Below are 27058 nucleotides of genomic sequence, written 5' to 3'. Positions count from 1 at the left end.
CCACATACTTCCACATCTGCCCCACACTATAAAACTGCTAAACAAATAGCTATTCCTTGGTGCTTCAGATGAACAATTCCTTGATCAGTTGTGCTGCCATAACTTAAGCAGTTCAGAGAAAAGTACTTAAGGGTTCAGGGTTGCAAAGTTGTGCATGCTAATCACTGAGCAAACTATCAGCATAATGTGAGGCAAAGATGAGCAGAAGTCTTGATATCTAAGCTTTTTACACTTATGCTTCCTATATATTCTTTATCATACACAGTACTATAATACTATGGTAAAGATAACATTCGGAAAAATTATGCAGTGAAGTGCTAACTGCTAACATATTTAACACAGCATCACAAGCATGTGGACCTGATAGCACATCCTACATTCCTTTACTGATGCTCATTTCCATGCTTTGAAATCAAACAACAAATGAGATCCCAAGTTACAAAATCCAATGCAAACTTATCTAACAATGAGGAAATGACTTAGTGAATTAACAGAACTTTACTACAGTATAACACTTTGAATTACAGTAAAACATGAGCAAGAGTACCATTTGTTTTAAATCACCAATGGAAAGTGAGACTTTGGGCTAGTTTAAGTTAGCACCAGAAGTATACAAGGTTTACATAATCTAAAAGAATGTTAATTGGTGGCAAGTAGCTGGTGGTCTAATGGTTAAAGAAGTTGGCAGGTGTCCGAAAGTGCCAGAGTTCAATTTCTGGCTGCCTTAGGAAACATGATGATGATCTGAATACAGCTAAAACAGACTTTCCTGATCTTCCACATAACAACCCACCAAGGAGGGGGGGGAGTCCCCTGCTAATACAATTACATAAGTCCTGAATATGACAGCCCTAGTGTGTATTCAGTCTGGATGGTAGGTACATACACCTAGGTGGTGACATGTGAAAATGTAAGCAACAAAGAACTGCTGGATCTTAAGGGAGTGGACTACTAATTCTATGCATGCACATACATATGCACACACACACACACACAACACACACACACACACACACACACACACACACACACACACACACAGAAATTTACACTAACAGGAACAATTTGTTCATATGGAACTTTCTCATTACCTTATTTATACATGTCAAACAAACTAAATCTACTTTGGCCAGTAGCTTGGTGGAACACCTGGCTCATACAATACTGTACACCATACTGGCAAGTGTTAGTGGCATCAACAAGCATCCTAACAGTCTATCAAGGACAACTATGAGTCCTTGTTATACATCAGTGATGTGTTCCAAATTATCACAACTTTTTTCATCATCATCATCATCTGGACCTCCTTTCCCACCATAGGGCTGGGTGAGAAGTAGCACATCCAGACAGCTTATGTTTGCCCAGTGCAATAGGCCATGCTTGCATTCACTTTCAAGCCCCCAGAATCCTGGCTCTATCTGATCTGCCAAAAACATTCACCACAATCTGTAGCTTGACATAAACGTATCCGATAGAGTCAATCCAGACGGTGTCACATTAAAAGGGGTGCCAAATCCCTGATCATGCACTTCTCCTCACAACATTCATCCAGCCAGCTCAATCTCTTGTCAGTCCCCTAGCCTCACCGATTTCATACCTCTCTTCCTTACACACTCCTCCACCATATCTTTCCACCTTCTCCTTGGTCTCCCTCGCCTCCTTCCTCCTTCACATTCACTCATATATACCATTTTCACCACTCTATTGTTATCCATTTTCTCCACATAACCATTACCATCTCAGTAAACTCTCTTCGATTATGGTATCTTTTTTTTATTTTTATTTTTTAATGCAAGGAAAAAGGAACCAAAGACCAGGAGCCCACAAACCGTTCTTTCCAAGAAAAAAAACAAAAAACAAAAGAGAGCTAAATTCAAGATCCGTTCATTTTGAGATGCCTGGACACACTGCGTTTGAAAGACTGGAGATCATAGGAAGTAGGAAATACAGACAAAGGGACAGTTCCAGAGCTGACCTGTTCCATAAATGAAGGACAGGGAGTAACGGTTAACACTTGCATTGGAGAGTTGGACAGAAAAGGGATGAGAGTTTGTTGCTAGATGGGTGCTACACGCCCAATGTAGAGGTGGAGGGATGCAAGTACAAAGTTCAGAGGAGCAGTGACCATTGAAGTAGCTATAGAAAAGAGATAAAGATGCAACAGTGCAGCAAAGAGACAAAGGTTGAAGGGAGCCAGTAAGAGGAGGAGAGTTAATAAGACGAAAAGCCTTTGACTCCATAGTATTGAATAGAACTGTATGTGGGAAGCCTCCCAACACATGAGAGTTGTACTCTAAACAGCGAATAAAACCCACGTATAAAGTCAACAACTGTGCACGGGTAAAGAGGGTACGGAGTTGGCTTAGCATGCCTAATCTCTTGGAAGCAGACTTTACAAGAGATATAATATGATATTTCCAAGATAAGTCCCAAGTGAATGAAACCCCAGGCATGTTCAAGGATGATGCAGGATTGAGCTGGACATTTTTAAACATTAGTGGGTACTCCTGTGGAAGATTTTGTTGGGTTGTTAGGTGTAAAAACTGAGTCTTTGATGCATTAAAAACAACAAAGATTATTTTTACCCCAGTCAGAAACATGAGCCAAGTAAGACATTAGGTGTGCCATAGCCTCATCCCTTGTTTGTTGAAGTAACTGCTGAGATGGATGTTGTGGGAACTGAATGGAAAGTGAAGGTGGAATCAACATACACGTGGATAGGGTTAGCAGTACAGCTTAGAAGGTCATTGATGAATAAAAGGAAGAGAGCTGGTGATAGGAGAGCTCTGAGGAACACCAGTTGATAGATCTAGGAGAAGAATGATGGCCATCTACAACAGCGGCTATAGAACGACCAGAAAGGAAGCTATAGATGAAGGCACAGGCTTCCTCACTCCACTCCTTTCACAAATCACATTATTTCATATCCAATCCACTCTCTGTACTCAACATACACTCCTCAGCAGTCCCATCTCCACTGCTCTTACTCCTGACTTTTCATTTTCATGCCACACCATAGTCTCACATCCATATACTAAAGCTGGCACTAGCACTCCTTCATGTAAGCCTCGTGCAGCTGCAACACTCAACCCTCTGTTTCTTATCGAGGTCTTCATAGCACCAGCTACTTTCCTTCCTTATGTCACTCTACTTTCCGCTTCTTTTGCACATATTCATCTCTTTTCTATCGCTTCTATTGCACATTTTCTTCTCTTTTCTATCACTGTACCCACATATCAGAACTCTCTCACCAATTCCAGTCTCTCTCCATTCACAGTAATGTCACATGGGATTTACCTTCTCTCTCAATAACCATCACTTTACTCTTTTCTACATTTATTCTCAAGGTATGACACTCATAGACATTTGCAAAACTCTGCATTAGTCTACCAAGTTCTTGTGCGGTATTTGCAAGTAGTACTGCATTATCAGCTTACAACAAAATAGAGATATTCCATCTATCATCATTCATTACCAATGCCATCCCTCTCTCCATTACTCATTTTTACTTCTCTCATCACCCCATCCATTTGTATACTGAACAACCATGGGGACATCACACCACCTTGTTGTATGCCCACACTGACTGTGAACCATTCACTTAGATGCCCATTCACCCTTACATGCTTCATATAATTAGTCCTGTAAATTAAGTGAAACTGGTAAATCCTCTTTAGCAGTAGCAACTGAACTTCAATAGGCAATTACCATGCTCTGTAAATTAATGTTAATAGCAAAAATAATGTCCCAAAAGGTAAACTATAATGACGACTTTCTATATAATTTTCCTTTGACTTGAGATGAGTGACCCCTTCACCCAACTGACTTGTTTTATTGGCTTATTCTTGATACCAGTGCTGAAGTGGGATACTTTCATGCTGTGGTGCTGATACATCTGGGCAGTTCTCCTACCCAGTCATACAAATATCCCTCATTTCCCTCTCTATCCCCCAAAACAGAGATGGTGGACTGCCAGAGAAGGGGAACTTCAACCTGCTGTCCACTGGGTTCACATTTCAGATGAACCTGGGGTTACAGAAACATTCTACTACTGATACTCTTGTTATCACTTGACAATTTTATTCAACCACAGGGAGATCTTTTGTTGTGGAGGTAAATGAAGGTAACATCTAACCTTTCTATTCAAAATGTCTCCCCAAAGCTGAATAAAACTGTCTTGAAGTAGCAAGAAAATGAAAAATATATCATCAAACTAAAGGTGTTAACAAGTTCTAAGTTTATTACAAACACTGGTCTCCGTACTTAGAAAATATGTGGTAACGAGTACAGCTAGTCCTCTACAGCCCCACAGAGGTGTATGGGCCTGAAGCTACACTATAAAATATACAGTACACAAAATACATAATTCATTTGAGAAGTGAATGACATGAAAACAGGGCAGTGAAAAAAATACAGTTTATAAACTAAGACAATAGCATCTCTACAGCTAGTCCTCTATAACTCCACAGAGGTGTATGGACCTGTAACTACACTATAAAATATACAGGCAAACTCCAATTTACGATACCCCGGATTAGTTATAGGGATAGAAATACCACCCTACCCCACCGACTATCACTGGCCTACCCCCAGTTTTGCGATGGGCATCGCACCCTATCGCCACCTTATGAGTCATCACATCGCACCCCATCACCATCCCCAAAGCCAGTGCATCAGTCTCTCACTACCATCACCCCACCTCGCCTGGCTTACCTCCCCCACCCTCCCCTCTGACCCTCCCCCAGACATGGAGTTTGAGGGCTTTGAGGAGAATGATTGAGTGCTAGAGAGCACCACATGTCTCCAAGCCTCCGGGGAGATAGCAAGGATGACAAACAGGGCTGGACATGGACTTTCAAGAACTAAGTGATAAGAGGTGTTTGATATTTTCTGACCTATTTTTTTATGATTTTCAGATTTTATTTGTTGGTTTTAAAGAGTTAGTTACAAGTGTTAGGCTTATGTTAGCTTGTTTTACAGCTGTTCAGTCATTTAGATTGGCTTTAAACATTTTTTTGGGGACTCATTTGGGTGGGTTTAGGACTTGGTTGGGGAAGAAACCCACTTTTTTGTACCAATTTTGATGATATTTTAGACTTAAATTTTGTGTTTAGGTTGATTTATAAACTGTTTTTCAACTCAGATTTATGTGTCTTAGTCATAGGTGGAGTGAACAATGTCATTTGGAGTACATATTCTCGCCCATCAGGCAAGGTACGAAACATTGTGGACAACTAGGCAACTCAACAAAGAATATTTCGTGTTTGACCACTGAACATCTAATGTATCATGGAATACATAATAATAATTTAAATAAACATTAATAATTATGAAAGCCTTAATGAGTAAATATTTCCTGCATTGCTGAAAACTGTGACACTGATATAGCATGTGTTTACATTCGGGCTGTTCAAGGGAAAACGATTTGAAAATACAAAGGAATTTCTAAATAAATGTTGGAAAATAAGAGGGAAATAACTAAAGGAACTCAGCAACCAGAACAGTAGCTAAAATGACATAAAGAGGGACCATTGAAAAGGCTAACCCGATCGCATCATCGATCGCATTCCCCCTCATAAGAATTCCCCATCAAAACATCAATGATTCTCTGTCAACAACTTGCACCTTGGACGATTTTGCATAATTCATACATTATTATTATGCATAACAAAATATTTATTTGACTGTCCCAGGACCGTCTGATGGTGGGATTGTATACAATGCTGCTGCTTCTTCTCTACCAAGTTTGAATAGAGTCAAAGATCGCATTCTCCAGTCCTTGACTCGGTACAAACGAGACAGGCACTGTTAGCTTTTTTTTACAGCTGTCAGGCCATTTAGATTGGCTTTAAACTTTTTTTTTTTTTTTTTTTTGCTCATTTGGGTTAGTTTAGGACTTGGTTGGGGGGGGGGGGCCAAGGCTCAAGAATGCATCCCTATACAGTACTTTACATGTTAAATCGTCCCCAATTTATGATACCCCATCTAGCAATGGGTTTTTACTTAACCAACTGCATCGTTAAACTGGGGCTTGCCTGTACACGAAATACATAATTCATTTGAGATGCGAATGACATGAAAACAGCAGTGAAAAGAATACAAAAGCTAAAAACATAGCATTACATGACCTTAAACACAAAATTTCCATGACACTACCTTGTTTACGTCAGTTAAGATATCCATAACATTACCCTAACCACACCATGTACAGTACTGTAATATATCCATTGTGTGACAAGCACACCATATATAATTTCCACTACATTACCCTGAACACATAATTTAAGATATCCTTCAAACTAACCTGAACATGTCTTGTATGATTTCCATAACATTATTCTTGAACACACCATGAAACATTTCCATTACATTATTCTCAACACACCATGTAAGACTCATATTATACAGAATATACCACGTAATGTTCTCATCATATTACCCTTAACATACCATGTAAGATTTCCATCACGATGTCAACATACCATATATGACTTCATTTTTTACCTCAGCGCACATAAGCTTCACTTTGCTCATCATGATCCCTCCATTCTAATGATGCCTTTCAAATTTTATTCTTGCTTCTGCTAGACTATTTTATTCACCTTTGGGTTGGGCTCTCACTATCATGGGGAAAAAAAATCAGATTTTCTTTACCCCTTCAACCTGGGGACTTTTTTTTTTTTTTAATTACTCTGGCTACACCTGACAATATTATTCATATAAAATGAGTTGTCCCTGGGCTGTAAGAATTAATCCCTTCAGTACATTAATACCTTTTATACTGTAAATCCTACTACTGCTACTGCCAAACAAATTCATTCAACTTTGGCCATTCACAATAACGGAGTCAAGCTATGATATTAATCCAGTCATCATTACATACGACTACGCATTACACGTATTGCACTGTGTGCGTATAAGCAACAATTGCAGAAGCAGACAATAGTTTGTGTGTAACATCAGCATGCCGCAATAATTCTTATGCTTACATTACCTAAGTATAACAATTTTACATCACCTAAGTATAACAATTTAAAAAGCGGGATGTCTATTGAAAGTTGTAGATAAAAAAATAATCCTTTTATAATTCTTATACTTCCCAATCTTAATTTTTCAAATGTCCTAGGAGCCAAAGCACTTGACTGGATGGCCTAAATACCTAACATGACACAGCAGAAATTTAGTCTTGAGCCCTTCACTATTGACTTTATAATACATCATTACTGCTGCCACACAGTTTTATTTAGCACTGGGGAGACCTCTGTAATAAGGGGGTTAGAAATAGTCTTCATCAACTCCTTCAGGATTATGATGTCTTATAATTCTATTTTCTATGTTTTCTATTGCTGCATCCTTATTGACCCATCAGGAGTGTAAAGGTCCTGGGCTAGGATACTCAGTACAGACAATGAAGGTGAGAAAGACCAGTCGCTCACCCACTCATGGCACAGTAAGCAATAAATCCCAACTATCCATCAGGTTTAAACACTTATGAGCCACAACTTGTTGGAGCACCTTATTTCATTCAATCACCACACATCTATTTGTTGGCTATTTGGTTACCTCTTGTAATAAGGGGTTTAAAAACTCATGCACTGAAATTTATGGTAAACAAACAGTGACTAAAACATTACACTTTTTTCTCATGTATGGGTCATACATTCATACAGTTAAACTCTTCCACTATAACATCCATTTTTATAGTTCATCATGGCTACTAAATGATGATTTTATCATTACTGGACAGAATCTCTCACACCCAACAAGATGCGGATAATTACCGTCATCCACACACAATGAAAGGTCTCCCTGTATGCCAAATATAGTCACCTGTAGGTAGCTAGGAGAAAACTTACAGACATCATAGTGAAGGGTTTAATTTTGTTATTTTCTGAATAAAAAGGAAACGTACAGCTACACTTATAATACTGTAGAAAATAATTTGATAAGGACAATCATATACATAACATGTTGCCATTATAGTATTTTATGACCTTTACCTTCTCCATTGAAAATACTGTTTATGTGTTGTACTGTATACAGTTTTTCACAACTTCCTTCTCATGCATACCTTTAATAATTACCTTTTGATTACCATACACATCCATTCTCCAAAGTTACTGTGATTTAACCCCTATACTCCAATGACATTCTGATTTTATTCTTGCTAGCCTCAGACAAATTTATTCAGCTTAGGAAAGACTTTTCAAACTGAATAGGTTGAGTTCAGACTTCATCAGCCATTCACAACAAAATTTTTCCTACACTGAATACAGGTGTCTGGAGGCAGCAAGAATGAAATACAGAACATCATCATTGAAGAGGTTAACACTTATTTAATATCTTCTTTCTTTCATTTCTGGTTTCCTTCTGCTTGTGCATATACCAGTTCCAATCTAATTATAGTACTATCAAAAGCATTCACTTCCCATTCATTCAGTTCCAACCCCAACTTTAATACAGCGTGTAAATGTCCATGAAGCTTGTGTCCTATTTGTTCAATGCTATCGTTCAACTGGGGTTCCTGAGTCAGTGGCACTCAAATCAGTGCCCTCGTAGCCTCGGAGGTGGACCTGAGGGGACAGACATCAGTAAATATCGTGGTCCTGATTAAGATGAAAGATACAGACAATTCTTGACTGAAATTTTAATTTTATCAGTACTATAATGTCTTTCCTTTATTTCCCTAGCTTAAATTCGTTTCATCGTCGTCGTTTCATTTATTAAAGGATCCAACATGCTTGCATGCGTCAGCCTTGGTCACCTTATGGTGGCTTTCCATGCTGCACCATCCATTGCAGCCTCCCTGTTCAGTCCCTTAACCCTGAGGTCACAGTTAATGACCTCGTCCATTGTATTTCTCGGTCTACCCCTTATAACCCCACCCCCAATATTAACACTTCTCACCTTCCCCACCCAATTATCATCCCCCATCCTCTCCACATGTCCAAACCATCTCAATCTACCTCTCCTCATCACAACACCAATACACTCCAGTCCCATCCTACCTCTCAACTGTTCCATTGTAAACCCAGCCCCCCCGGACTTGCACGCAGGGACGAACTACACATCCACCTAATCATTGTCATTTCTGTACGTTTGAGCCGGCAAATATCCTCCTCTTTTACTGCCCAGGTCTCACTACCATACAGCATTACACTCCTAACACCTGCTGCATACAAAGACCCCTTAGCACGTAGGGAGAGCCCTCTCAATGTCAGAAGAGGCAAGAGCTCCCTGAACTTCTTCCAACCACTTCTCACCCTAGTCACAGAGCTAGCTCCAGCCCCATCTCCAGCATACATGTCTCCCAAATAACAAAACCCTTCCACACACTTAAGAGATTCACCAGCAAGATCAGTCCTTTCAAGCTTGACAATCTTCATGTGCTCTCCCCAACGCACCGCACACATGAAATCAGTATTATCTCGCAGTTTACCTCTAATACCACTACATCTCTTATGCATCCACTTATCACAAACATTGTACAAGATGGAATTACTTCTCACGCCCTCGTGGCAAATCACATATGGCCACTCTCCCTCTTCTCTGACAGTACCACCACCAGCCCTAGATACCATCACTTTTATTTTATCTGCATCTACTCTTAAGCTCTTGTGCCCCATACCATCTCTCCATTTCCTAGGTCTTTCCTCTATTTCCCTTCATTCTCTGCAATCAATACCAAATCATCAGCATACAACATCTCCCATAAGAGTCCATTTCTGAAGCCACATGAGAAAGATTCAAGTACCATGATAACAATAAAGGGCTGAAGACTGACCCCTGATGCACACCAACATTCACAAAGACTCATCACTCAAATCTCCATTCACCCTCACCTGGGTGCGAGCACCCACATGCATAGCCATGAACACCCTAACCAGCCACTCCTCAATCCCATGCTTTCTCATTGCCCACTTCACCACCTCTCCAGGGACTCTGTCAAAGGCCTTCTCCAAATCAGCAAAAACAAAGTACAAATCCCTTTTCTTTCTTATATATTTTTCCTGAAGCTGCTGAACAATAAATATGGCATCAGTGTTCCCTTTGCATGGCATAAACCCAAACTGCATCTCATCAATATTCACTCATTCTCTAATTATACCTTCTAGATCTATCTCCATTACCTCCATTATTTGGTTCAAAAGCTTTATGCCTCTATAATTTCCTCCTTCCTGGGCATCACCCTGCCCCTTGTACACATTTACAATTGCACTCTTCAGCCAACCATCTGGGACAACACACTCACATATAATCACAGTTATCAAGTCAGTGACTAACGCCACTTTTATATCTCCTGATGCTGTCAACATTTCACCAGTCAACTCAGACACAAATATACTTTCACTGCTGACTTCAGTGTGGATCAATAAATGTTAATTCATCCATGGCTTAACAATGAAACAATTAGGCCTAAGTACAACAACATCAAATGGGGAATATGTATACATGCATGAGCACAGATGAGAGTGAATAAAGATTAGTAACAACAGCACCATACAGTACTGCTTAGTGAAGTACTGTGCCTGTATAACTCTTTCTTCTATTGAAAATATATATATATATATATATATATATATATATATATATATATATATATATATATATTTTTTTTTTTTTTTTCATGATAAAATACTGCTTAATAGACAATGCTGCTTTATCTTGTCATTCACCATCATCTTCATCCAATCCTACATTGCCCCATGAGGAGCATAGGAGCCCACAGCTAGGGAAGTTGGTCCTGATATTTAAGATGAGAAAGATCAGTCTCACTCATCCCTGAATGGCTTTATGTGAGCAATAAACCCCAATCACCTCTTGGATATAAACCTGCACCAGCTCAATCCAATTGGAATGCCTACTCACTAAACCACCAGGAGCCATAATTTGGTTATATGGTTACGTAAATTATATGTCACCACAGTAAAAGTATTGATTATACCTTTTATTTATGTAATATATCAAATGTAAAGTATAAAGTCTCGGAGGTTATACGGTAATCTGCACATAAGGAACGTGTACTCTGTGAGACAGCTGCTGAATAGATGTTGCCTCTTCAACACTGGTTCATGCTTTGGTCTTGTCTCATGTCAATTATCATAATTCATCATGGATTAGCCTCCTGAATAATCAATTCAAGAAGTTCAGTCCGTGTTGAATAGAGCAGAAAGGCCTCCAAAAAAAAAAAAAAAAAAAAAAAACAACCACCTCATTTCTAATTTACTGGTTGGACGTAAAAGCCAAAACTGAAATTAAACTGTGTCTTACTCCTTTCAAGGTTCTTAAGCTTGGCAAACCAAAGTATCTTGCTAGATTGCTGAAACCTCAGTGGGCACACCAAGGTGTGATGTTATGAAGAGAAAATGAATCCTTGCATCTTGAAGAGCCTGCAACTGTTCATCAGCTATCTTTCTCTGATTGGTCATCTCTTATACAGCCCCTAAGTTATACAATCTATTGCCATAAAAGTAAATTGACTTCTGCTGACTCTTTTAAAATGGCAGCTCAAGCCTTTCTCTCTTCAAAAAGCTATGATTTGGGGAGAGGGGTTATGATGGACGATTACATGATTTAATCATCATAACTTTCATTGCTTATGACGCCTGTATTGTATATGAGTGGTCCTAATTACTATAACTGTTAAAATGTTAATGAATGTCAGGCACTAGTGAATTCGTTAGGAAGAACTGGAACTTCTCACAAACAAAATACTGTACAAGATTATTATTACAGTATTATTATTATTATTATTATTATTATTGCAGGATTCTTTTTCTGTGTCCACCCTCCTCTCGTCCTGCTTCTCCCACCCTTCCTGTCATTTTTATTATGCTTCTTTCCTCCAGGTTGCTCGATTTTGAATGACAAACCTAACTGCTTCCTGTAACCCAGGAAACCACTTACAACATGGAAAGATAACAATACAACCAAATAACAGGGTGATGTGAAGTCTACTATAATGGCCCTGTAAACTGGGTGGAGAGACACAAATGCAGCATCCATCCAAGAACCAAACCTCCACACTCTTCCCCACACCTTGCCACCACATCAGTTCACTGCATGGGGCCCTGCAGGGGCAGTTGCTTGCCTACGGTTGATGGGTCCGCTAGGCTGGACAGACCAAGGTTACTCAAAAACATCAACAAGTGAAATCAAAGACTTATCTCATTATTGCTTAATATGGTTGAATCAAAGGCTTTTATCAGGACTATTTAACATAGAACCAAAGTTCTTCTCATGACCACTAAACAAAGCTGAATTAAAAGCATTTCTCATGCATACTAAACAAAGCTGAAACCTTCCACAAAGACTCTTCTCATGACTGCTAATTAAGGCTGAATCAAAGGATTTTCTCATGACTGCACAACAACATAGAATCACAAGCCCTTAAGACTGCTTAATATGGCAGAAGCACAGGCTCCTCTCTGGACTGTTAATGTGGAGTCAGATTTTTTTCATTGCATCAACTGTCTTCTCACTAACTCCCATAAGTCTTTCTCAGACAAAATCTTTGACAAATGTGGTATCACTTTTTCTCTTTCACTGTTACACTGGGCACTATTTTTCTCAACTCTCTGCCTGCATGCATCCTTTTTTCAAAGGAGTACACAGTACCTGTCTCTCTACATATTCTCCTATACCTCTTTTCTGTCTTATTCAATGATGCAGTAACATCAGTATTTTTCTTTTGTTTTTATGAACCACTCTTTTAACTCCTTCAGTACAAAGACAACATTACAAAAACAACTTAAACTGTACTTCTCACAATTAGTCAGCTCATAAGTGACATTTAAATCCTTCAATAGGATGGTTTTTATATTATTATCTTTCTACAGTCAAAGGTATTCTGCAAACAGACACCCTTGTCCAAAGTAACACAGTTCCCTCACCTGTACATAAACATTAAGTTCATCTGCTCTGCTCAGGAAGGGGAAATTTCCACCAGTCTTAAGGTGTGCCAAGCGAGAACTGGGGTAACACTTGTACAGCTCCTCCTTTACCGTCTGACTCAACGCTGACTCATCAAACACATCCACAATCATAACTTCAACCTGGGAGACAGGAATCATCATCATCATAATCACCATCACCACCACAATCATCATAATAACCATCACCACCACAATCATCAACATAACCATGACCACCATAATCATCATTATAACCATCACCACCACAATCATCACCATGACCACCATCACAATCATCATCATCATCATCTTGACCTCCTTCTCCCATCTGGGTGAAGCAGGATCCAGAATACAAGAAGAGTAAAACATGATAAAGGCAGAAAATTTACTGATATACCAAAAATGTATTTACTATACACTAATTTAATGTTATACAAGGTGTGCTGGGAGGATAGAACATAACTTTAGACTGGTGGATAAGCCAGTTCTAAATTAAAAATGTTACATGAGCTTGCAACAAAACTTCAACCATTATGGAGCTACAATTACTGATGTCATGGGCAAAAATGGTCTCCCTCATAATTCACCAACAAGATCATCAGTGCTTTTAGCTCAGTAAAGGTTGAGATTTGGACACATGATTTTACCATGCTGGGTGGTAACCATAAAACCAAATCATGGTGCTCCAATCGGATTGAGCAGGTGCAGGCTTATATCCGAGGAGTGGCTGGGGTTTATTGCTCACATGATGCCACTCAGGGAAGAGTGAGGCTAGTCACTCTCATCTTAAATGTCAGGACCAACTTGCCTAGCCCCGGGCTCCTACATTCCTCACTGGGCAACACATGATTAGAGGAGGAGGATAATATAAAATTTTTTGGTTATAACTGTCTCATCTACTACTTCCCAATGTTATGCCCTTTCCTCCCAGGACACCCTGTTAAAAGGGTGATCTACCTTGCTTCTTGTAAAACACTAACCTCATCTACACCAAACTTGACTATGTACAGTCAGGTCCCCATATGCAATGGTCGAATGCACGATCAATCGAATGATCAATGAAAACTTATACCCAGTTTCAGCTTAACAATAGCAAAATTCACTTACATGATTTTTTTCATGGCTGAAAATGATGATCCCATGCAGACATGTGCCAGCCGTGCAAGCTAATAGTCATTTGTTTGGGCCAAAGTGGCCACCCAGTGTATACATGCACAACTAAACATGACCATTATCACACAATAACAGTGAAAGTGCACAACAAACAATGCAGAGAGCGATACTAATGGCGAGAGAACTTTCTGCGTGTGAAATACTGAAACTTGTGACTTGGAAAACACCACACTGCTCTTCCCCAGCCTTGTCGGGGGACCCTTGGTGACAACTCAAACTGGCCTAGGATATACTGTAGGTTGGTGGCAGAAATATTGTTTGAGGTTTTAGATCATGTGGCTCTTGACCCCCTCCCTCTTCCCATTGAGTCCATGCTAAATCAACCTCAGTATGCATCTGTTTTCACTTGATGTAATCCCATCGCATACAGGGGCGTGACTGTACTTATCTAACAACAGACAAATCTTGCTCCTCCTAAAGAGAAATATTTTATATTAAATTTGACAAAACTCTTAAATATTCTAATTCAAGACCATTTCATTACATCTACATTTTCTAATGACGCACAGCACAGTATGGTATACCACCTTAATGCTATTCAAACCCAAAACAATCATGTACAGCAAATCTCTCTTGGCACACTAAACTATCACAACTTACTGCACAATGCATAACCTTCCAAAAAATTATCAAACACACTACCACAACAAGATACTGAATCACAAAAGTAAATCCCTATGCTTCCAAAAGTACACCAGTCTGTCAGCTACCGTATTGTGCATTAGACGCATACTTCACCTTCACATTTTGAGGCTGTACATACTCTGGGGAGCAGTTGAGTGTTAATCTTGATGCTAACTCACTCTGGCCTAGACTCTCCAACTGCAAGAAGTAAAAGAGACACATTTTAACCACAAGGTATACTCCATGTTCAACAAAAATGTAGAAAAAATGTAAAAGTTGCTAAACCCTTACTGAGCAAAAACTGTGATATGAGGTGTCTAGGTAAAGCTCACACAAAGCTAATCTACTTAGACCTATTTGATTATTAAGTTGCTCACCATTATCTTTAACTTAAATATGCCTTTGGCTTACCAGTTCTACAGTCACTTTGATGTCTGAAATGAATGGCCTCTATGCTTACAACTCCTCAGCCATATAACTAAAAGCCTGTACACAATTACTGTTGCTCAGCTGAAGTGATAAACTGGTTCGTTTCATTTAATTTAAAAAGGCTCCAAAAAGCTTGCATGCATCCAGCCAGTGTGGTTTGTTGTTATCTGGTGACATCACATGCTGCCTATCCATAGCAAACTTCTATCTCCCCCACCCACCCAATATCCTCCTCCTTTCTTCTTTCCCTTTCATCTTCTTTTACCACCTACCAATTATTCCTCTCAACAAACCATTGTCTTCATTTTTGTTGCTTCTTCATTTAACTCCTGCCATGCTGATTTTTTGTAAGGAAGTCTATGATCCTGTGTCACTGTTTTATAACTAATGTTATTTGTATCTCATCTGAGGCTTGCAGCTTGGCCTATGCAGTCCTTCACTGTGCCTCATGTGACATCTGCAGCTCAGCAAGCAATAATACAGTATATCATATCCCTTCCTTATTCTCCTCCTCCCTTCTTAACCCCACCAAAATATACGACAGAATTCAGTGCTCACCCGCTCAACCATGAAGTCTATGGAGTCTGCTATGCGAGCATCCATCAGCTTTCTGGGGAACCGACCAATGATCATCTTTTTCAGCAATGTCCCTGGCATCATCCAAAAGCTGTGAAGAAGTACAGAATAATATACTAGTATTTAACATTATTATTTTTACCCTTCTTCCCAATATTTTAAATGGGTCAGTAAGAGAAAAAAGTACAGAGATCATAAACAGATGCAGAATAATTTTAGGCTTCACTACAGTGTAACACCATTTGGGACTTTGCTAGAGCAAAATACCTTGCACATGAAAATTCTTAAGGAGCTAAGGCAAAGCACCTTCCTTGTGAAACTCCAAAGGCATGACTCACAGGGCCATTCCTAGAGATGGTCCTGCATTAAAATGGAGGAAAAGGATACGTGGCCAGGATTACAAATTCTTCTAAATGATGTAGGTCAAGAAAATAAAATGTATAAACCATTTCTTTTGCAAACTGTAATAAAGTAAAAATCTGACATTTATGCCAATAAAGATGAAATGGAAAAAAAAAAAGAGAAAGTAGCTATTATGCATGCAAGAGATGAACTGCAAGGAAAATATGTACCAGGCATGAATCAGGGAAAGAAAGAAAATGTTCTGGAAGGAGGTTCAGTGAGTATGACTGGGTGATAAAGAAGGTTGTTGAGGAGTGAAAGATAGAAACGGCAGATTGTTGGTGGAGAAAAAAGAAAAAGTGAGCAGATGGTGAGAAGATTTTAAGGAACTGCTAAACACAGAGAATGAAAATAATGCTAGTATAAGAGGCTGGGGAATGACTGGGAGGAGGAGGAAAGTGAGAAGAAAGGAAGGAATCAGTAGGATGGAAGTAGTGGAAGCAATGAAGAAAGACAAAATGGGGAAACCCCAAGGAGCTGATAAAGTGTGTGGTGAAATGCTGAAGCTCGAGGGAGAGATAGTGGTAGACTGGTCATGGAAGATGTGAAGACTGGCCTGGGAGGAAGGTAGAGTCCCAGGGGACTGAAAGTCAATATAATCATTTCCTTGTACACAGGAAAAAGTGTGTTGTAATCATAGGGGCATTTGTCTTCTTAGTGTATTAATGAAAAGTACGTGGTACGATACTTACTGAGCGAGTTGGGGAAATAACAGAGGAATTAGTTGGAGAAGAACAGGGAGGTTTCAGAAAGGGAAGAGGTTGCGTAGATCAGATATTCAACCTAAGGTGTCGTGTGGAAAAGTTTCTAGAGAAGGTAAAGAAGTTGTATGCTGTGTTTATGGATTTCAAGAACGCATATGACAGAGTGGATAGACAAGGAATATGGAAGCTATTAGAAATACATGGAGTAAACGGGATGCTGCTGAATGCCGTGAAATGTGTATGAGGGCACTAGGGCTGCAGTGCATGTGGATGGCGAACTGAGAGAATTTTTCTAAATGTTGGACTGAAACAGGGATGTGTCATGTCTCCATGGTTGTTTAATTTGTATATGGATGAAGTTACAAAACAGATACAAGGTAGGGCAGTGGATGTTGCAGCACACTTAATGAGAGAGGGTAGTGTTTGGAAACTTCCTGTTCCGCTGTTTGCAGATGATACTGTATTGTTAGGTGAAGACGAAGGGGAAATGCATGGCTTGGTGAATGAGTTTGGAAGAGTATGTAATAAATGGAATCTACGGGTGAATGTAGGGATGAGTAAAGTTCTGGTCTTCATGAGAAATTGTCACTGAATACACAGTGAGGCTAGACAGAGGAAATAGAAAATGTGAGTGCATTTAAGTACATGGACAGTGTGATAAGTAAAATGGAAGTTTGGAGGATGATGATCCCCCCTATTAGTTTATTATAGCAAGGGTCTACTCTATATCTGTAACCACCAGATTATTTTATGAAAGAACCTTTCATAGAAAAGGAGTTAATGAAGACTTTGTCATACCCTTTCAGCTGAAAAGGTCTCCCCCAAAGCTAAATAGAATGGTCTGGTGTCAATAAGAACAAAATAACACAGCACAATCATCCTGAATATATTAACACAGTAAGTCTCTGTCTACACTTACACAGGAGATGACTCTGCATAGTTGAATATTTTTGTGTCAGTGAAAGAGTTGCACAGAATTAACGAGGCCACACGGGGACACTTGGACGTCAGCTCGGAAAACTTCTGTGCTAAAAATCCACCAAGGGAAGCCTGAAATATAGTAAAAATAAGTGCAGTACCTCCTTGTTATATGCCAGGGGTGTATTTCAAAATATCACCACTTTTTCCACATAACTGATATATAATGTAAATTGGTGAAAAGTGGCATATTGACTCAATCCCTTCAAAATCATGACATATTTTGTTTATCTGTGCTATACAAGCCTGCAATCAACAGGTCTGCTCAATCAAACTAGTCAGGATTGAGCAACAACAACATTAATGCAATTTTTTTTTTTTTTTTTTTTTAATGAGTTCAGGGCAGGTTTCACTGATCTCCTCCATACAAGAAACCTTTTTAAAGCAATTTAAAATCATTTAGTGGTGGTAGGAATAATCTAAAAAGTAAATCACGAGACTGAAATGGTGAATAGGTATCCACAAAACTTGCACTGGCAATTTTCCTGTGAGTAATGTGTACAAAGCACAAATGAACATAAAAAGGGTATCATTTAATGGACTTCCTGCAACATGATTATGGTGCTAAAAATGAATGTTTTCAGTACAATGATGTTATAATATTGTTAATTCTTGGTACCACAATCATTTTTCACTTTATGTTTTCAGTTTGGTGATTTACAATTTATTTCAATCTTCCTACCCCCAGAAGTTTATAATTACCTGGCCAGGGAGAGACCTTTCAAACTGAAGGGCTTAAACAGAGACTTTAACACTTTCATGAATAGAAAATTTTCCTTTGCATAAATTTGTTTAGTGGTAGCTTGATTAACAATATTTATATACAGTATACTGGAGAGAGTAAAGTGTAAGGTATGTACATGCAAAATGCTATATTAAGTGAAACAGCTTCAAGTGAGACATGTTACTGATTCATGAACCAGCAAATGCCCCTCAACTCCCTCCCTATCCCCTGAGAGGAAGATGTGAACTGCAGCAGAAGGGCAATTTCTGCCTGCTGTGCATTAATTTATGGTCAAATCAGCCTGGGGCCACAAAAACAACTTAATAAAAAAAAAATAATTACTACCAACCCCTAATATATGTGCTCGGTCTACCTCCATGATATCCAATAACCGTCTGAATCCTTCACACCACTCTGCTACTGTCCAATACACTGGATACTCAACCTGTGGATAAAATGATGATGTTGCTGATAATAATGACTGTTACGGGGGATACACACACACACACACACACACACACACACACACACACACACACACACACACACACACACACACACACAAATTAAAGTACCATAGCTGAAGAGCCACTATAAGAAAACACAACAGACATATCCAACACCTGACTCTTTTCCTATAAAATTTAGCTCACATTTATTATCATCAATGTTTTTATATTTATATGTGTCAGTCTTGCTTTACCTTACAGCTGCTCTGCAAGCAGCACATATCTCACTACTTCCCTAGATAAACCCCCAAACCCCACTATTGTATCAGTACTGTTTCTCACCAACCCATCTCATCCCATGTATTTCCACTGGTGTGCACTATGTGTAGAAACTTCCATGTCTCAATTCCTCATTCCTCCATACCTTGAGCTTTTTACAACAGTTCTCTCTTTCCTCTAACTTGACCTAGATTTTTACCCTTTTGCTGCTTTTTTAATGTACCTTTATGGTTTAAATTGCTGTCACATCTGCAGACTAAGCTTGTACAGTGATCCCTTGGTTGGTTATCACTAAGTTTGTACAATGATCCCTTGGTTGGTTATCACGCATAATTCGTACCGCATGTAGTTCATGATAACAAAATTGTGCAATAATGAAAGCACAGAAAAAATCAGATTTATCCAGGCACTCTACTTGTAAACCGAAATTTTCCTTCTTACAACAATTTAGACCCACTAAATACATACATACTGTTTTAAGTATCAGAAACACACATATGCATGGTTAGGTTAAGAGAAAATGATGAAACAGATCAATAAGAATGAAACATGTACTATATCGAGACCTGAGATGGGCTGGAGGTAAGGGGTTCTGAGGATAAGGGGTGGAAAGTAAGTGGTCTCCATTACCAGGCATTAACTAATTGAATCGGGCCTCTTCTTTCAATTTCCAAAAGCCATCAGAAACCACAGATTTTGCTCCAACATTGTTGGCAGAAACCAGCTCAGGTGCACAATAATGAATCTTTTTTTATTGCAAAATAAATGTGCTCTAACAGAAGCAATGTAGATTTTCATAGCAGTGATAACAAAACTGCTATAACCAAAGGATCACTGTATATGAATACTATCTTTCTTTTTTTCTTTTATCAAAAAGTATTGAAGTGTTCCAAGTGCTAGCAATTTTCTACTGGAAAAATTGGCACTTCTGGGACACACAAACCAGATTATTATATATTGTTATTATAAGAAAAAGATAACCATACAGTTTAACACTCTTCACACAGCTTTTCCTGGAGACAAGCAACGTATCATAGTGCTGATTTACTGTATTGTTACAATTCAGCATTCAAGTTAAAAGCAAAAACAGTACAATATATTTGCTCTAATTATGAAAAAATACAGTATTGCATTAATTTTTTTTATGGTTAACAAAGCATACACTGTGGGATTGTAATGCCAATCCCACAAGTTCACTTGCATGTAGTTACTGTCAATTGGCCACTCTGTAAAACAACTCACTCTTAATACTGTACTGTACAACTTCTTATTGTCCCCTAATGCATTAATTTGAGATTCCAGTGCTCCACCACCATTAAGTTAATATGACATGCCAACACCCCACCTGCATTAATGAGGATACCAACACCTCACCACCATTAATGAGATACCAACATCTCACCAGCATTGATGTGAAATACCTATGCCCTACTACCATTACCCCGTACCACGCTAGCGACGTAGATCTACGTCCCTTTCAGAAACACTGATGATGTAGATCTACGTCCTGCAGCATCGAGAAGTCATTGCAAGCAACCAAAGTACGGGAGGTAATAACATCTCGCTAACTTCAGACAGTTCTCCACTACACTTACAACACTGACTTAGGAGCACGGGAGACGAGTGAGTCTTCACAGGCTCACAGCCGCTCTGCTCTCTCAGTAACCCTGAAGATTTCAGAGGTCGAGTGGCACGAACCTGACTCGATTCAACCTACTTTCTGGCATTGGTGATTGCTTTTATTAGTGCCAGGGAACTTATACTGATATATTAAGCCCATTTACCCATTAAAAAGAATAAAAAACCAGTTCATAAGCTCACAGACGCTCTGCTCTCTCAGTAACCTCGAAGATTTCAGAGGCAGAGTGGCACCAACCTGACTCGAGTCAACCAACTTTCTGGCTTTGGTGATTTCATTTATTAGTGCCAGGGATCTTATATTAATGCATGAAGCCCATTTCGCCAGAAAAAAAAATCTAAAATCGGTTCACAAGCTCACAGCCGCTCTGCTCTCTCAGTAACCTCAAAGATTTCAGAGGTAGAGTGGCACCATCCTGACTCGATTCAACCAACTATCTGGCATTAGTGATTACTTTTATTAGTGCACGGAATCTTATATTGATGTATTAACCCCACTTAGCCGGAAAAAAAAAATCCAAAATTGGCCAGCATAAAGGAGTACTGTATCAGTTTTTTTTTTTTTTTTTTTCCAGCGCAGTACAGGTTAATACGAGATGGTAACACCCCACTTGCATTGATGTGAAATACCACTGCCCCACTAATATTAATGTGAGATGTCAACATCCTACCTGCATTAATGTGAAATACCAATGCCCCACTACCATTAATATGAGATGCCAACACCCCATCAGCATTAATGTGAAATACCAATGCTCCACTGCCAATGATATGAGATGCCAACACCCTAGCACCATTAATGTGACATACCAACACCCCACCTGCATTAATGTGAAATACCAACATTCCACCACCATTAATATGAGATGCCAATGCCTCACAAGAGTTAATGTGACATCCCAATGCTCCACCTTCATTAATGTAAAATACCACCACAATTGTCATTCATGCTGTTTAAAAGAGAGCTTTCTCACACAAATGTCATCATTTCTACCTTTTTAAAAATAATAACAACAACAAAACTGCAGAAAAGTGAAAATTACCATACAGTATACAGTAGCACATTTCAAAGATGGGCATCCATAATTAAAAAAAAAAAAAATAGTAATTTGGTACTGTAAAAGCTTCAACAAACTGGCACCCACTGAAATACGAATATCAAACTCTGAGGTTCACTCACTGATATGACTCTGTAGCCCCGTGCAGTAAGTGGCAGGATCTGTTTGTAGAAACAGTCTGCTGTTCCGCTGACAGGTGGAAGGCAAACCAGGGGGCAGCGCACACCTCTAGGACCGGCATCATAAAGCTTCCAGATCTACAATTAATTACTAAAATCTGAGTGACATTCTTTTTATTCATAGTGCTAACAAACAGTTTTATTCTTGAAAAGCTTCATGCACTGAAGAGATTTATTAATGCTATATTTAACCCCTCCAGTTTATTAAGTCTATCCTAAAATAAATAAAATCTTCAGGATGTGGGGAAAAAAAAAAAAAAAAAAAAAACGGCATTCCCAGGCAGTCCTCACTATTTGCTGGGGATGTGTTCCAAAATACAGGTATACCTCAATATACAGTACCCCTAGATGCAATACCTCAGCTTAACGAAAGGGGTAGAAATAACACCATACCCCCACCTAACGATGGCCAAACCCCGGTTTAATGATGAGTTTTTATTTTTTTTTACCGATTTAAATGATATCTTACACTAAAATTGTGTGTCTGGGTTGATTTATAATCTATTTTTAGATTTAATGTGTTTTAGCCACAAGTGAGGTGAACATTGTCATTTTGGGGTACAGTTTACTAAGCTTGATTTTTTCCAGACATATATTTGATGATTTTCAGATTTGTTTATTGGTTTTAGTGAGTTATTTACAAGTGTCAAGCTTAGGCTGGCTTCTTTTACAGATTTGGCCATTTAGATTGGCTTTAAACTTGTTTTTGGGCTCACTTGGGTAGGTTTTTAACTTGGTTGGGGGGGGAACCCAAGGCTGAAAAATGAATCCCATTACTTTACATGTTAAATCTAACCCGATATATGATACCCCGCCTAACGATGGGTTTTTACCTAACTAACTGCATCGTTAAACCGAGGTATACCCAGTACTGTACCTGTACTGAAGATTTTTCTCCATAACTGGTGCTGTGAACTGGTTGAACTTTAAAATCAACTTTGTAGCAATAGAATTCTGGCAGATAATTTTTCTGTAACTTGCTGTGAGGTTACTAGCAAAAAAAGAATAGAAAAAAAAAAAAAAGTTACACATGATAAGGACTTACTAAATGGCGATACACTGGGGCCCCAAAATAAAGCAATTATATTGGTTATTAATGAATGGATTTAAACTCTCAATTATCCATTATTCACCCAATCCCTGGAACACTTAACCCCATGGCTGTGACATTCCCTTTAAAGGGTCCGATCGATAGGCTGCGACATTCCATTTAAAATCCACAAAATAATCTCAAAAGTTGCACCCTGTACATTGGCGTGAGTACTTTATGTATTCAATCACCCATGCTTGGGTTGCCGGGTTGTCTTTTTAGCATCCTCCACACTGCATCACGCATTATGTAACCATGTGAGTCCAGTCTGCTTCAGGAAGTTAAGGCGTCTACAGATGATTCGTTGCGATAGGAATATCCAAAGTAATGCCAAACACCAAGAAAACCATGCAGAAAAATCACTGAAAACCAAATAACACCCTACCTACAAACTACTGTATGTACCCTTGAAAAAGAAAGTTTTGGCACCCTGGGGTCGGATAAGATGTGAAATGCTTCATCTCTGGTTTACTCAATAGTGCTGGCGTGCCTGTTTAATTCACCAAAATTCACAATGCCTATTATAATGCAATACCGTATGAAAGTGGGGGGTTAGATGTTACTAAATGGCAACTGTCACAATCGCTGTACCAACATATCCATGTCATTTCCCATAAATCATAGTCCATGTATCATAATATCTTGCACTAAAAGGATGCTGATACATTTTTTATCAAGGGTACAGTTCCCCCGCCTTATTTTGGAAGTGTTTTCTGTTCTTTCTGTCATATTAGACATCAAAACACACACAGAAGTATCCAAAGTAATGCTAAAAACCAAGAAAACCATGAAAACCAAAACACACCCTACCTATACACTACTGTATGTACAGTACCCCTCCTTATTCTGGCAGTGTTTTCTGGTCTTATAGGATTATCCAAAATAATTTTCAACACCAAGAAAACCATGTAAAAAAAAAAAAAAAAGAAAACCAAAAAACACCCTATCTATACACTACCGCATGTACAGTACATCTAATTTTGGCACTGATTTCCGGTCATTCTGCCATACTGAGACATCAAAACACATAGGATTATCCATATTAATGCTAAACACCAAGAAAACCATGGAAAAAAAATGAAAACCAAAAAAACCCAACCTATACACTACTGTATGTAAAGTATCCCTCCTACTTTTGACTCTGTTTTCCGGTCATTCTGCCATACCGAGACATCAAAACACACATAGGATTATTCGCATTAACGCTAAACATCAAGAAAACAATCCATAACCAACAAAAATCCACAAAAAAACTGACAACGGTTTGAAAATGTTGTCTATGACGAGTGATTGCTCCAAGGGCTCAAAAAAAATTCCACAGCTACATATGCCAATGGAAATTGGTTATACAAGTACTGTACTGGTATAAATGGTATACCATCATCTTCGCTGGTGTTTATACATAAAACTTTTATGTTGAAGTACACAAATGAAACAAGAATAAGGTGTTCAGGAGTAAAACTTACCTTCTTATAACTTCCCACCATCCCAGTGCAAAATTTTGCCAGCACCTTCCAAGAGTTGAGCATGTGTCTAGATGCAGAAATTCATGCGCTTTCTCATGGTCACTTCGGAATTTCGATAGGATCAATATTAGTCAAATAAATTGTAAAAAAAACTTTGAAAACTCAAGTGTTGGTGCTATCATCACGAAGAAGGGTAGGGACTGAAGGGGTGAAGGGGGAGCTGGGAGGACATAGGAGGGATGGGAAGGGGGGGAGAAGTGAGGCTGTGGGCAGGAGTCTCCCCCTTCTGTCAACAAGCAGATGGGAACTTTTACCGTACATTTACTTGTGGCTTGCGGTCTGGTTGACGTCGAGTGGCCATGCAGAAACACAACTCACCATGTCCAGGGGACTTTCGACATTCGGTAGAGAGGCAGACGGCAGTTGTTGCCGAACATGTACTCATGGCTTGTGCTCTATGTTCGAAGGTGGTGGCGGTTGGGAAGGACATACCAGGTGGCTGCGCAATACTGGACATTCAGTGGGGATGCGTATGGATGTTTTCACACCCCTTGCGGGTTACAGTCGTATTACTCGGGTGCTGGAGGTTCGCTGGGAGTGATAGGACGAGCACACGACTCTGACCAGTCAGTACAGGGGCAGATGGACATTTTAACTCTGGCTGTGGGTTGCGGACCACTTACCGCAAACAACTCAAGCCCCGCGGGCACAATACCAAATGTCTGAACGTGTTGGCTGGCCAGCTGAAGTTCTTGGGGACTTTTACGTCCGGATAATAGCAAGTAAATGTGGATAATGGTTTAATAAAGCCAAGCTCCAGCATCCGGATAATGAACACGTCCAATTACGAGCGTCTGGATAAGTGAGGGGCTACTGTATGAGTGTGTGTGTATACATATATATATATATATATATATATATATATATATGTATATGTGTGTGTGTGTGTGTAAAATGATTTTATTCTAGTCATAAATACAATTCGAAAGTCACTGTGATATCTGCAACATTTATGCTACTGTATAAATGTTCTATCTGATACTTTTAAGTAAAGCTACAAAATGAGGTGAAAGCTGTTTTGGTTTATGCAATACAGCCAGGATTCCAAGGGCTTGAGTGATGAGTGAATGGAAGAGTGGCCCTTTGGACTGGGCAAACCTGGGCTGTATGGATGCTGATACTCTCACCTTGCTCTCAGGTGGGAAAGGAGGTCCAGATGATGATGATGATGATGATATGTGCTCTGTGTTTCAGACTGGTTAAAAGAAAGGAAGTATCAAAACCAATCCAAAATGCATTTAAAGTGTTTCTGGAAATCATAAAAATGAAATACAACTGAATAACAAAGTACCTATGCATGGGAGTGGAAGTGAAGGCAGCTCAACAATGTACCATGGTACACAATATGCACAGGCACAAAAATGTTAACCTTTGGCACTGAAGACAAGGTTGTCATTCTGACAGTTGTCTCTACTGTAATCCTTAGACCTTCAGATCACCAGGCATCCCTAAAGTATGCTAGGTTAATGCTATACACTGAAGTAAAGTTCACCTTGGCACCATCCGAGTCAACAACAACCTGCCTGAGTGGTACAGTGCTGCGGAAACTGCGGTACTCCGTAGAACATGACAACTCACTCTCAAACTCCATTTCTAGGGAGTAAGAGGATCCTCCCTGTGAGGAAAACAATAATGTATGAGAATTATGCAAATATTCTGTGGGAAGCTGTAAGGTATGTCAAATACATCAGTGTTTTGGGGGGGAAAAGTTGTAAAGTCTGGGCATGTTCTAACTTACAGTTCAAGCCAGGTATTCATTTATATTCACGAGCATGCTGGAACTACATGATCAAAGTAAATTACAGTCTGTATGTGCCAGTACGATACTGATCAGCAATGGGAAAGTAGCTTTGATGTTGACAACCACGACGTGTATAAGCATATTTAAGAACTTTCATACACTTCTAAGCGTACTATCCATGAATGACAACTAACCATACTGATACTATACTTCGTATAATTTGCTTGTCTGTACCCTTCTAAACGATAGTCTCACCTAGTAACACAGAATCTTTACGCGATTCTCGAGACCCTCCATGGAATTGTCTTCCAACTCTGGCAAATGGCAAGTGGGAACTGTGGAGTATGGAACGAGATGACATATTTCCCACAGCAGTATAGAAATTTTAAAAAATATAAACAATACTGTAATTCATTAATAAAAAACATACCAACTTTTAAAGCAATGAACTACATGCAATGTTGGGTAAAAGTTAGAAAGTTTCTCAATTTTTTAAAAAGTGGATTTATATGAATTTATTAAAATGTGCTTCTTTCGTCAATCCCGCCGAAATATCAATTTGCAACATTAAAAA

General features: G+C 39.1%; 2 protein-coding genes across 4 annotated transcripts in view; both read right to left on the bottom strand.

Annotated features, from left to right (window-relative positions):
* LOC145417343 (maspardin-like) overlaps positions 1-26780 on the bottom strand; it is a 210176-nt gene extending 183396 nt beyond the window's left edge. Inside the window, exons 1-9 of one of the 2 annotated variants that reach the window (XR_013900494.1) lie at positions 26740-26780; positions 26236-26358; positions 22071-22205; positions 18874-18969; positions 17742-17872; positions 15699-15807; positions 14826-14909; positions 12894-13055; positions 8448-8573 (exon numbers count right to left, since the gene is read on the bottom strand). Coding sequence is in view for 1 of the 2 variants with exons in the window: in XM_080286022.1 (XP_080142148.1) it covers positions 8505-8573; positions 12894-13055; positions 14826-14909; positions 15699-15807; positions 17742-17872; positions 18874-18969; positions 22071-22205; positions 26236-26334 (885 nt within the window). In the remaining variant the exon portion in view is untranslated. Of the gene's footprint in view, positions 1-8337; positions 8574-12893; positions 13056-14825; positions 14910-15698; positions 15808-17741; positions 17873-18873; positions 18970-22070; positions 22206-26235; positions 26359-26739 lie in introns of those variants that run through there. The other variant, XM_080286022.1, reaches the window with a different exon arrangement.
* LOC145417342 (coiled-coil domain-containing protein 130 homolog) overlaps positions 1-27058 on the bottom strand; it is a 249459-nt gene that overhangs the window by 200217 nt on the left and 22184 nt on the right. The window lies entirely within an intron of this gene.

The sequence above is a fragment of the Coenobita brevimanus genome, chromosome 110 (assembly GCF_032717465.1).
Source record: "Coenobita brevimanus isolate Jiangsu-jjx chromosome 110, ASM3271746v2, whole genome shotgun sequence".
In the NCBI taxonomy this organism is placed as follows: Eukaryota; Metazoa; Arthropoda; class Malacostraca; order Decapoda; family Coenobitidae; genus Coenobita; species Coenobita brevimanus.
This window is presented reverse-complemented; position numbering and strand designations above follow the sequence as displayed.